Here is a 12,693-nt window from a genome sequence, read left to right as displayed (position 1 = left end):
TACTGTTAACTTATTTTATAAGAGGAACCAAAATATGTTTATACACAATATAATAAAATATTACTTTGGCATTGTCCTTATTTAATGTTAAACACATATTAAAAATACAATAATTGGAAGATCAGTTGGTCATAGATCCACTTCATGTCAGGATGGGCCTTGGGTAGTTAAAGTTGCAGCTGGATTTGATTTCTGTCCATCAATGATGAATGGAAAATGTCTGCACATAAAGCGTAGGTCATAAGAGTCTGCATAGAAGAAAGCGCCACAGCTGTGTCACTGTTTCGTTCTTGATGCAAGCAGAGTCTGGTAGTCCTGTAGGTGATGATGCTTGTACAGGTTGACTTTACGCATTATCTGTTTGGGTGTATCCTGGTAGTAATTCTGCTCATCTCGAGCCATTGCCTACACAGAAAAACGATAAAGTGAAAACAACAAAATAAGTCTGTCTCTACCAGCCAGCTTAACTTTTTTTTTTTTTGCAAAACAGCATCCAGTCCAGTTTTCTGCTATTAAGTATCGTATATATTTGTTTAATAACTTGCAGTAAACTATAGACAAGTCATTTTCAATCAACTTACTAACTGCAATAAATGTACATCCATGCTAGTAGGTAGGTTGCTTGAAATTCAAGTACATGTGTAACTATCCAATAATCAATGAAGGAATAGCTACAGAGTACATATACTATATTGTCAGAAGTATTGGGACGCCTGCCTTTACAGGCACTTCCCTCCCTTCCTGCCCAGGCCAATTTTCCCCTTTTTAGCGCTGTTGCATTTTGAATGACAATTGCACGGTCATGCAACACTGTACCTACACCAAATTTATGTCATTTTTCCCCCCACAAATAGAGCTTTCTTTTGGTGGTATTTGATCACCTGTGGGTTTTTTCCTTTTTGCTAAACAAATAAAAAAAAGTCCGAAAAGTTTGAAAAAAAAAAAGTTTTTCCTCCTGCACTGATGACACTGCACTGACAGGCACTGATAGGTAGCACAGAGATGCAGCATTGGTGGGCACTGATAGGCAGCATTGGACACTGATAGGTGGCACAGATAGGCGGCACTGACTGGCAATAATGGGCACTGGTGGGCAACACTAAAGGATGGCAATGATGGGCACTTGTGGGCAGCACTGATAGGGAGGACACTGGCGGGCAGCACTGATGGGGAGGGCAATGGGGGGCTCCCTGAGCCCTGATTGCCATCCCTGTTGGCCATAGTGGGCATCCCTGGTGGATCTAGTGGCATCCCCCCCCCCCCCCCCCGAGGGTCTGCACTGGTAATCAATGATCTGATTACCAGTGCCGACCCCCCCCCCCCCCCCCCCGTCAGGGGAGCCGCCGATCGTCACTCCTTTACTCGTGGCACGAACTAAGGAAAGCCGATCAACGGCTGTTCCTATTTACTATGTGACCAGCCGCGATTGGTCACGGCTGATCACATGGTAAAGAGCCTCCGTCAGAGGCTCTTTACCGAGATCGGAGATGCAGGGTGTCAGACTGACACATCACCGATCGCCGCTCTGCACCCCCCCGGGGGGCGCCCAGAGCTGTGTTATCCTGCCGCCGTCATATGACGTCCGGTCAGGATAACACAACCACATTCCCGCCGTCATTCTGTTATAGGGCGGGCAGGAAGTGGTTAATGACATCCCAGTGTCAGCCCATAGGGTTCAAAATTGAGTTGGCCCGCCCTTTGCAGCTATAACAGCTTCAACTCTTCTGGGATGGCTGTCCACAAGGACTAGGAGTGTATCTATGGGAATGTTTGACCATTCTTCCAGAAACTCATTTATGCAGTCAGGCACTGATATGGACGAAAAGGCCTGGTTTGTAGTCTCAGCTCCAATTCATCCCAAATGTGTTCTATCAGGTTGAGGTCAAGACTAAAAATTCTAGTATAGATTCCATAGTTTGTGGGCGCTATAACTTTTATGCAAACCAATCAACATACACTTACTGGGATTTTTTTTTTTTTTAATCAAAAATGTAGCAGACTACATTTTGGGCAAAAAAAAAAAAAGATATAAATTTAATTTAGGTACAGTGTTGCATGACCAGTTAAAGCAGGGTAGTGCCAAATAGCATAAAATGGCCTGCTCATGAAATCTTCCAGAGGTGAAACAAGAGTTTCAGACTTGGGCCCCTTTCACACATGTGGACCGTTCATTTCACTCACGTTTTTAGAAAAAAAAAAAAAACGGATGAAGTTTATATCAGTTTTTCATCCTTTTTCTTACATCCTCCACCTAGGGTCCTTAACCACTATAGTCCTGGAGCCATTTCTTTCATGCAAAAACAGACCATTTGTCCGTTTACTGTTTCGACCGATCCGTTTTAGAACTGGAAGAAAAATAGGACTTTGATCCGTTCCGATTAATGGATGATGAATAATCATCCCTTTACATCTGTTTTTCCATAGAGATACACGGATGGCCGTTTTTCATCCGTCAGAGATTAATTAAAAAAAACAGACAAATGGTCCGACTGGTCTAAGGGACAAAATTAGAAAAAGGCAAAAACAATGTGACAATATTTCCAAATGATAAAATCCAGGGAAAATGACACATACCATTTTACACATAGCAAGATCACATCAAAGGGATAATTTGCAAACCAGAGTCAAAGCCCCAGAGTGTAATATACATCCGTCACTGTGGTTTACTTGATCCGCCAGGTTTTTTGTTGCGTGTGCTCAATGGGGAAGATTCATCCCTCTATGTGTCTTGGTGACTAATATCACCCAGAGTGAAGTTGAAAGAAAATCCTATCTCTCACATGGATACAAAAGGAAATCTTTTCACAGGAACAGTTACTCTAGTAACAACTGTCTAGGAGGGGGATTTCCTTTTGGAGAGATTTTCTCATATTTCCTGAAGCATCTACAGGACAAGAACTGAGTGGGAACCCCCCCTACTGGGACACAGATGGATTAAAAAAAAAACCAGACAGTGTTTTATTATATGCTACTCTATCAAAAACAAATACATTTTGTACCTTGTAGTCTTCACCATAGTTTTCCACCATGTGACGAACATACATTATCATGTCATTAGAGATGCCCATGGTCTGTTTGGATGGTAGGCTGGCAGCAGCTTTCAATTCTGTAACATAACATGGATTAGCACAAATGCTGAAGAAACACTCTCATTGTCCCCCTTTTTCTTTTGGTCTTGGAAATAGGAGAGCTAGAGGTAAGAAGCAATCATTTCTTCCCCTAAAGATCTCAGGCTGCAAGAGGTTCGATATTAATGCTACATGGAATATTTTGGGTGCCCTTTCTAGAGAATCCCATAGTATGACATGCCCTCTTGCCTGGGTAATTTAGAATCCTCAATCCAAAATAGGGAACTCCTACAGCCCAAGAGGTCTTAAAGTGGAACTTTAGACAGAAAATAAAGTCCTGCTAGATCACTTCAGGCTGGCATCTTTTGAAGATATAGCTATGTAAAACATTAACAATAAGCACCTACACTGTTTAATACCCAGTAATACACTGTCTCACCCTGCTTTGCACATGCTCAGTTGCTCTCTATTTTTAACCATTAGAGGCAGATATTAAAGATTTACTGCTGCTCAAGGGCTCTGAGCTTTAGCAAAATGGCAGTAAGAAGAAACCGGAGCAATGCTGGAGACAGTTTACAGCACACTCTAATTTAGGTAACAATTATTCATGTGAGGTGTATGTTCCTTGCTAACGAGTTTACACTTTTCTCCCGTAAGGCTGTAGTGATTATATTTGAAAAAAAAAAAAAAAAAAGACTACAAATGCAAATATCTATAAAAGGGACATCTGAGAGCTGCAACATAAAGTTAAAGAGGTTGTAAACCCATGAACGTTTTTTTTTTTTTCTGTAACCTGAAAGAGAAACACATACTGAGCTAGTATGCATAGCATACTAGCTCATTATGAAATACTTACCCAAGAACGAGCCCCTGCCGTGCCGCTCACTCACCTGTATGACGGGCGACATGTCCAGTCGCCCGTCTTCCGGGATCGCGGGCATCCGGCCACGGTCACGGCACGGGGCTCTGAAGGAACGGCACCAGCGGCCGTTCCTTCAGAGCGCATGTGCCAGTGACGTCACTGGCTGCATGTAAGGTAAATATCTCCTAAACGGTGCAAGTTTAGGAGATATTTACACTACCTATAGGTAAGCCTTAATATAGGCTTATCTATAGGTAAAAGTGTCAGAGGAGGGTTTACTTCCTCTTTAAGTGTCATTCCTTGAGTAAAGAAAAGACTACAGGGGGTAAATGTATTACAGGTGGAGGGGAATCATAAGACTCAAGGGGTATATAAAAGCTGCAGCTTTTAACCAATTTGCATCTCCTTTTTGGAACTGAAGGTTTGGAAAGGTATCTGCAAAATGTCTGGCCATATATGTGCACGTTCTAAACACACCTATCACGGTGCGATTTTACTGTGCTTGTCACGCAATAAATTGAGCTGCAATCGTGGCAAAATCACAATGCTTGTCTCTTAAAAAGGAGCAGAAGCTTGTTCGGCAATTTGCCGTGATTGCAGCGTGACAACCGCAGCAAAATCGCACCACAATTGGGATGCCATTAAGAAGTACTGGCATCACAAATGGGTCCCGCATTTTGCCTCAATTTGGAATTGGGGGAAGAATCGTGTCCAATCTGCCCACGATTCAAATCGCCTAGGTATGAATGGAGCCTTAGAAGAAAAACAAAGGATAGTCTGGGTCTTTACAGCACCAAAAGGGGGACAAATGCTGTCAGTTTGTTACATTTTATAATACATACTTTTGCTGCTTACATGCTTTTCAGAAGAACACAAGGAGGTCAGACTGACATCTTACCTTCTACTACATAGGGCTTTCGAACTATGCTACCTTCACCAATCACCTACAATAAATCAGAGAACAAATCAAGCAGTATAAGAATACAATTTCAATAAATGATTTAAAGCTCAACTCTGGGAATTTGATAACATTTACTCTTACAGTAAATCCCCCACTGCAAAGGTCAAATTCTTGTTTAGTCCAGGTGGTGCAAGGAAAAGCTGTATCACTTAAACTATCCCTCAGTCCAGCACTGTTCTCTTCCACCCAAAGCACCAAGCTGTGGGCAATACCTTTGGGTCATAAAGTGCTATTAAAAGTGGGAGTAAACTTGATTTTTACCTATAGGTACAGTAAATATCTCCTAAACATGCACAGTTTAGGAGATACTTACTTTAGAAGTGGCCGGTGATGTCACCGGCACATGGGGCTCTAATTGGGTCCTGCTGTCTATTTACAACTCAGTGCCGCAGCCGTGACTCCTGTGCACATGCGCGTGACATAGCAGCTCGGCCATTCATATGGCTGAAGCCCTTGACCCCAGAAGGAAGATCGGGTGAAGATGGAAGCACCTACATCGGTGACAGCGTTCCACTAAAGGGTTTTGTTTACAGGTAAGTCTGTCATAGTGTGCTAGTATGCAGTGCATACTAGCATATTAGGACTTAAACTTCCCAGGGCCCAATTTTTTTTTTTCACTACTGCTTTAACCTTACTTTGTCTGAAAGTAAATGAGCTACTGAACAGGACCCAAAGCACCTTAGAGAGGGCGCTGCACCAGACCAGATGGAGGATGAGAGCCTGCTGGAGCAAGGAATAAGTATTACACCTTATTAATGCACCCATAGACTAAAAGAGCATTTAAAAGGGTGAGCGGGGGGACTTCAGGGGTTTTTAGAGTTTGCCCAATTCCTGCAGTTCAGCTTTAAATAGACATATGTGTGCAACTAATTTCTGATTTTTTTTTAGCTTTAATGTATTTCAAAACCTCATTGTGTCCTAGTCAGTGTGATGTTATGCTTCAAAACAGGAAGAGATAACATTTTCCCCTGTAAAAAAAACTGGTTATGCACTTATTATTGGCTTGACCAATGAGATTTTCTAAAAAGTACCCTTTATTGCTGCTAGATTTTTTTTTTAGTTATAGAACATATCAATGGGATAGTACTTCTCTCCAAAGAGACAATTGCAAGTTTATAACAGCTTATTAAATGCCTCTGGTTGATGGCGGTTGGGAAAACAGCAGCCGACAGGTTCATGTGTGTGCCCTTTGTGCCAGTGCTGTGTACCTCTGCCATTCTCCACCTTCCCCCTCCAAAGAGAAATGATTGCTTAGACAACCGAAGTATTTATGTTTATGGTGTAAGCTTCATTCATACAACTCTAGTGATAGTCAAATTATGCTTACAGGGGAACACTGTTTTTTTTTCTAAGAATCATACTTACCTAGGTGGATGCAGCATCGGTCCGATGCTGCATTTGTCCCCTGCCGGCTCTAACACTGAGAACCGAGCGATCAAACACCTGATTGTTAGTTCTCAGAGCTCCATGACGGTCAGTCACTGGCTCTCTGCTCTGTCCAAACCCCCCCGCTCACAGTCCCTGGAGCACTGAGCTGTGGAGGGGGTGGGAGCAGCTGGCTCAGACTATTAGCACCTCACTGAGAGGCTGAGTCAGGGTTGTGGGCATATCCCAACTATATTGTCACAATCTTTCCCCAGACTGGACCGGCTCTGATGTCAGCGGACAGTGGGTTTCAGCCTGCTGAAAACGGGTCAGAGGAGTGTAGAATGAAGTGTGATCCACAGGAGAAGTACAGCCAACTGAGCTTTTAATGCAAAAACCCGCACTGTGTGGGCTCTGACTTGGTTATTTGGAGAAATCTACTATACTAATTTCCTCTTTCATGGTATTAAGACTAATTCTTAGGTACATGTGTCATTTAAAGATACTTATCCTAGGTGTGATCACTTCATAGTAAAAAATCTGGTGCTTACTGTGCGTTCACGTATCGGCAGAGCTTTATTAGGGTCCGCAACAAGGCCCATCTCAGCCATGTTTCCAGCCACAGACTTTGATCGATTCCAGGCATTCCTAATCTCATCACTGTAAATAAAACACATAAAAATCTTTGTATCAGAAATAACTCACTAATATATTGTCAGAGGTGAAGTTCACTTTTCAGAACATGTGATGCCCGTATTTAGGGTGTAACACATAACATACAAGAGATGTCCACATTATTATGAGGATAATGTTAAATGGCTCCGACCAAAGTCACAGCCCAGACACCTGCTGCAGGTGCCGGTTCCACCCCAGGGAGCACTCAGCACACGGAGCTCCAAACATATGTAGAAAGAAATGAACTGGGGGTCACACACTCAACCATGAAGCAGTAAACAAAAACTCCAGCTTCAGCTCCTCTATGATTACCACCAAGGTGAAACACATCAAATGGGCGGGACCTATGGGAATTGACTGATACGGACATTATTTGCTGTACTGTATTCAAGCTTTAGTCCTGCACCCATGTGTCACACCTGAAGTAATCGAGGTGTTGAGATTGAGAGCTTTCCTTTGTAACATCTTCAACTCCTGACACCCTTCCCCAGTGAGAGCAGGCCGGGGACCCTCTCCCTGCAGCCGCTGTCACATTTTAAATCAGCAAGGCTGGGAATCTGTGCATGAAGAAACTACAAGTCCTGTCTTCTACCGCAGCAGACGACTTGTAGTTCTCAAAGGACTTCGGGTGTGCTAACCGGCATGCTTAAAGTCCTATTCACACTCCCTCCAGCTTTCAAACTGGCAGCCTGTACAGAGGTATGGGCAGAAAGCTGGAGGAAGAGTGAGCAGGAGCCTGACACTGCACCCACGTTCAACTGATCGCAGGGTCCAATGCTTTGCAATCAGCTGTAGGAACAACTAATAATTGCATTGTTTTTTGGCAAAAATTCTTTAGGACCAGTTCACACCACATACAGTCCAGCGCGTTTGTTACTGCATCAAAAACGTATGGAAAGTAGGTTATATGGTTCCCAATGACATAGTTTACACCAGTGCAGTCAGTTCCAAATCCAGAATAAAAAACAAAACAAAAAAAAAAGGGGTTGCATCTTTCCTGCACTGGACTGTGCTGGAACGCCGTAAAACGCATACAAAAAATGCACTAGAATGCATTAAAAAAGCACCAGACCCCAGTACAGTAAAACAGAAAAAAAGCATCCAGAAACGCATCAAAAAAGCACCGGAACTTGGCAAAAACGCATTAAAAACGTGCATGCAGAAATGTACCAGGAACGGATCTGGAATGCGTTTTTGTTGTGTGAACCAGGCCTTAAAGGCTGGTCATAGTTATCCTCATGTCACTCCTAATACAGATCCAATAGAGAGGTGTAAAATATGATCATTAAATGTTATTGAAACGTAAAGTATGTTCAGCAAACTTTTTTTCTTTCCTCAGTTTGAGTTTTCCACCCCATGTCAGGTTTTTACTGCTATATGAATTCGGTTAGAGAGATTTATACTTTACTTCCTGTCCTGCTGATGTTTTAGGTTTTGGGAACACTCAAACAGCAACACGTAATTTATTTATTTATATACTTTCACAAGTCAGTTTATGTGATCACTACCACACCAGTCTATTACCACACTGTACTGCACTGGTAAAAGTATGTCAAATAAATACGTGAAAAAAAAACCTCACAAATTTTAGTTAATTTCTTCACTTTCCAAAAAAATGTTAACAAAAAATTACAACTTAAAAAACTCACCATGCCTCTTACTACCTAAATACCTTAAATTGTTTACCTCCGAAAAATAGGTAATTTGGGGGTATTTGGACTGTCCAGGGCCTCAAGAAATTAAATAGGCCGTCAGTACATCGGGATTAATCAATTTTCAAATACTGTATATATACACCTTAGTTTGTAAATGCTATAACTTTCACACAGACTAAATAATACACACCAATTTGGGTTATTTTTGTACCAAAGAAATGTAGCACAATACAGTTGGGCCTAAATTTACAAAAAATTAAATTTCACGACTGAGCAATTGCCAGTTAAAGTAGCGCAGTGCCAAATAGCAAAAAGTGGCCTGGTCATTAAGGGGGGGAAAACATTCAGATGGTCAAGTGGTAAATTAGTATCAGAGTCAGTGTTAGGGCTCTTTCACACGGGCGTTCCTTTTTTTTTGCCCGATCAGGTCCTTTTTTTTTTTTTGTAACGACACGGATGACACTTGTGTCATCCGGTCCGTATGTCCATTTTTCATCCCATCCGTTTGCGGATGAAAAACTGACATAATGCATGTCTATGTAAATACGGATGTCTGCGGATGACACCACTGACATCCGTTTTTGCTTCAGTTCCGTTTTTTGAAAGGAAGAAAAAATAGGGTTCTCCTCCGTTCAAAAAAACTGAACTGAACTGAACTGAACTGACAAAAAACGGATGTCAGAGGATGATCATCCGATGACATCCGTATTTACATAGAGATACATTATGTCCGTTTTTCATCCGCAAACGGATGGGATGAAAAACGGACATACGGAACGCCCGTGTGAAAGAGCCCTTACTGTGTTTTAGGCCCAGTTCACACTGCCATGACTTTGAAGCCGACATACCAGCATGACTTCCATACCACTTCTTTAACAGAAGTCAATGCAAGTCGTGCCAAAGTTGGACCAAAAGTAGTGCAGGAACAAGTCGGAGCGATTCAAATCCCCTCTATTAGAACAGTTCCATTGCAAGTAACTGGCGTGACTTGTGATGCAACGTGCTCTCAAAGTCGGAGCGCATGCCGCACCAGTGTGGCTCGAACCTTAGGTAGGATAAAAACAAAATGAGCACTATTGTTTCTGGGACCTACTTTGGGTACAGCTAAACCCCAAACCAAAAAGTTTTGTTTTTTTACTATTTTGGGCTAGTTTAAATTTGATAATGTTAATAAACAAATATAAAATTTCCACTTGCCACCAAATGAAAGCCCAATTTGTCCTGGAAAAAAAAAAAAAAAAAAAAGGCATAATGGACCTGGATGCACAAAGTAAAGCTGGATACACACTATCCAACTTTTGTAGATTTCCTTCAGACTTACCTTTTCTATGTAGTGCAAGGGCCTGCCAGTTTGCATACACATTGAAAGTGTTTAGGTCTGACCTCATATTATATGGTTTTGGTAAGTCTAAAGGAAAAAGTCTTCAGAAAATCTTATAGTGTGTATGGCCCATAATTGCAATGATATGTACAGTTTTACTAACATGTCAAAGTTGTAAAAATTGGGTCTGGGAGTTAAGGTTTGTTTTACCCTCGTCATAAAGGGGTTAAAATACATAAAAGTTCAGCTCTAAACGACCTCAGTTTCTGAGTGCATTCTAGTCTTGTGTGACTGTTTACATTGCTTTAGCTGCTTACCAACCGCCTAATGTATTAGTACAGTGACAAAGTGGCCTCCTTGCGATGAATCATGTGCCTAGCATGTGATCTACGGACCCGGGCAGGTGGCGCGCACACCGGCCCAGCTGTACTGTGATTTGTCACAGCACAAGCCGATCTGCAAGTCTGGGCCAATAATTGGCTGCTGGCACCCGCTAATTGGCTCCGTCACCAGAGGTCTGTGAGTGTAAACAATACAGAGCTCTTTTTACTGACAGGGGATCTTGCTGTCCCCCCCCCTCCCTTGCTAAGAAGGGAAAAAGAAATCCAACAAGATCCTTCAGAAAAGGAACACACATCACACTAAGGCCCCTATCACACGGGCTTTCTGATCAGATCCGCCTGTCAGTTTTTTTAGGTAGATCTGATCGGATGCTCCATGCAGCCTCTATGGGGCAGCGGATGTCAGCAGAGACATGTCCACTGACAACCGCTGCTATCCGATCCTGTCTGTGAAATCTGGACGGATGGAAACCCTACGGACTCCATTGGGCGCACCGCCCCCGTGTGAAAGGAGCCTTAGTGCTGGTTCACACTTGTGCAGTTTGCGAGATCGCATGTAATTCGGAGTGCACTGCTCCTAAATTACATGCGATCTCATGTGCGGATGCGGGTTTAGCCATACACTTTGTATGGCTGAATTTGCAGCGCATCTGCAGCAAACTCGCACATTAGGCTTTTTTTGAGCCGCATCAGAATCGGATCGCACAGTGGTTCACACTTGTGCGATCCGATTCTGTGCGAACTTGCAGATCGCACTGCGATATGCGATCGCAACTGGGGGTGTCGTTAACTTTTAATTGACACCCCCTGCGTATCGCATATGGCAGTGTGAACTACCAGATGTGAGGATGCGATGCGGGAACACGCTGCATATTCGCAGCGTTCCCGCATCGCACAAGTGTGAACCGGCATTTAGACACACATTGAAGCCTTTGATTGCCCTAGATGTTAATCCCTTTCTACCAAGTGTCATTAGTACAGTGACAGTGCATATTAACCACTTGACCTCTGGAAGATTTACCCCCATTCACGATCGGGTATTTTTTTGCGATACGGCACTGTGTTACTTTAACAATTGCGCGGTCATGCGATGCTGTACCAAAAAAAAAAAAAAAATGTCCATTTTTCCCCCCCCTCACAAATAGAGCTTTCTTTTTGTGATATTTGATTACATCTGCAGTTTTTATTTTTTTCGCTACAAACAAAAAACCAAGCAATTTTGAAAAAAAAAAAAAAAACCACACAAAAACACACACACATATATATATATATATATATATATATATATATATATATATATACACACACACATACACTTTTTTTTTTTTTTTTTTTTTACTTTCTGTTTCCAAACACATACAATAAAAAAAAATTTAAATTTCTTCATTAATTTAGGCCAAAATGTATTCAGCTAAATCATTTTAGTAAAAAGAAAAATCCCAATAAGTGTATATTGATTGGTTTGCGCAAAAGTTGTAGCATCTACAAACTATAGGATAGATTAATGTTTTTTCTTCTTTTTTTACAAGTAATGGCGGCGATCAGCAACTTATAGCGGGACTGTAATATTGCAGCAGACAAATCAGACACTAAGTGCCACATTTTGGGAACCAGTGACACAAATACAGTGATCAGTGCTAAAAAATATGCACTGTCAGTTTATCAAAGAAATGTAGCAGAATACATATTGGCCTAAATTTATGGAGAAATTTGATTTTCGTTTTTTTATTGGATTTGTTGTATAGCAGAAAGTAAAACATATTGTTTTTTTTTTTATTTTTTTAAATTTTGGGTCTTTTAGGTTATAGGGGAAAAAAAATGCAGTTGTGATCAAATACCTTCAAAAGAGAGCGGTTTGTGGAAAACAAATTATATAAATTTTGAGTTCAGCGTCGCACGACCACGCAGTCGTGAATTAAAGTAGCGCAGTGCCAAATAGCAAAAAATAGCCTGGTCATGAAGGGGGGCAATATATTCAATAGATGAAGTGGCTAGCCCTCCTTACTATACAAAAGAAGTTTTGGGTAAATGTGCCATCTTGTTTCCAGTGTAGATGAATAGTAGCAGACTGAGGTACAGTCAGAGGCTGCTGGGGTGAAAATAATTCCTCTGTCACAGTATCCTCACCATGCGATCCTGGGAGCACTCTTCTTCTTTGCTCGGCGCCTCAGCTTCTTCCTATCCACATTGTAATTATACGTATTCTTCCGAGTCTTCCTTACCTTCCCCATCTTCTCACTCTCACCTACAACACATGGGCGGTAGAGCGTCGGGCGCACAGCTCTGACGTCACACGCACGGATGGACGGACAGAGAGGCTTCTGGGATGTGTAGTTGTATGAATGAGAGCAGAAGGGGGATAGTGTGGAGAAAGGCAACTGCATAGTGCAGTTCTGTTATACAATAAAAACGACATTTTGTAATACATGTTGGATACTTTGTATT

The 12,693-nt window shown here is 41.9% G+C and overlaps 1 protein-coding gene across 1 annotated transcript; it reads right to left on the bottom strand.

Annotated features, from left to right (window-relative positions):
- Nucleotides 1-117: 117 nt before the first annotated feature.
- NOP16 (NOP16 nucleolar protein) lies at nt 118-12,528 on the bottom strand. Its single transcript, XM_082254864.1, has 5 exons — nt 12,376-12,528; nt 6,808-6,916; nt 4,829-4,874; nt 3,000-3,106; nt 118-405 (listed from the first exon to the last, which is right to left on the bottom strand). The coding sequence occupies exons 1-5, from the start codon at nt 12,477-12,479 to the stop codon at nt 277-279; spliced, it is 495 nt and encodes a 164-aa protein (XP_082110990.1). The 5' UTR covers nt 12,480-12,528; the 3' UTR covers nt 118-276.
- Nucleotides 12,529-12,693: the final 165 nt, after the last annotated feature.

The sequence above is a fragment of the Pelophylax lessonae genome (genome assembly GCF_965119305.1).
Source record: "Pelophylax lessonae genome assembly, chromosome: 4".
Lineage (NCBI taxonomy): Eukaryota > Metazoa > Chordata > Amphibia > Anura > Ranidae > Pelophylax > Pelophylax lessonae.
Note: the sequence above shows the minus strand (reverse complement) of the source record. Positions and strands in the feature narration are given on the sequence as shown.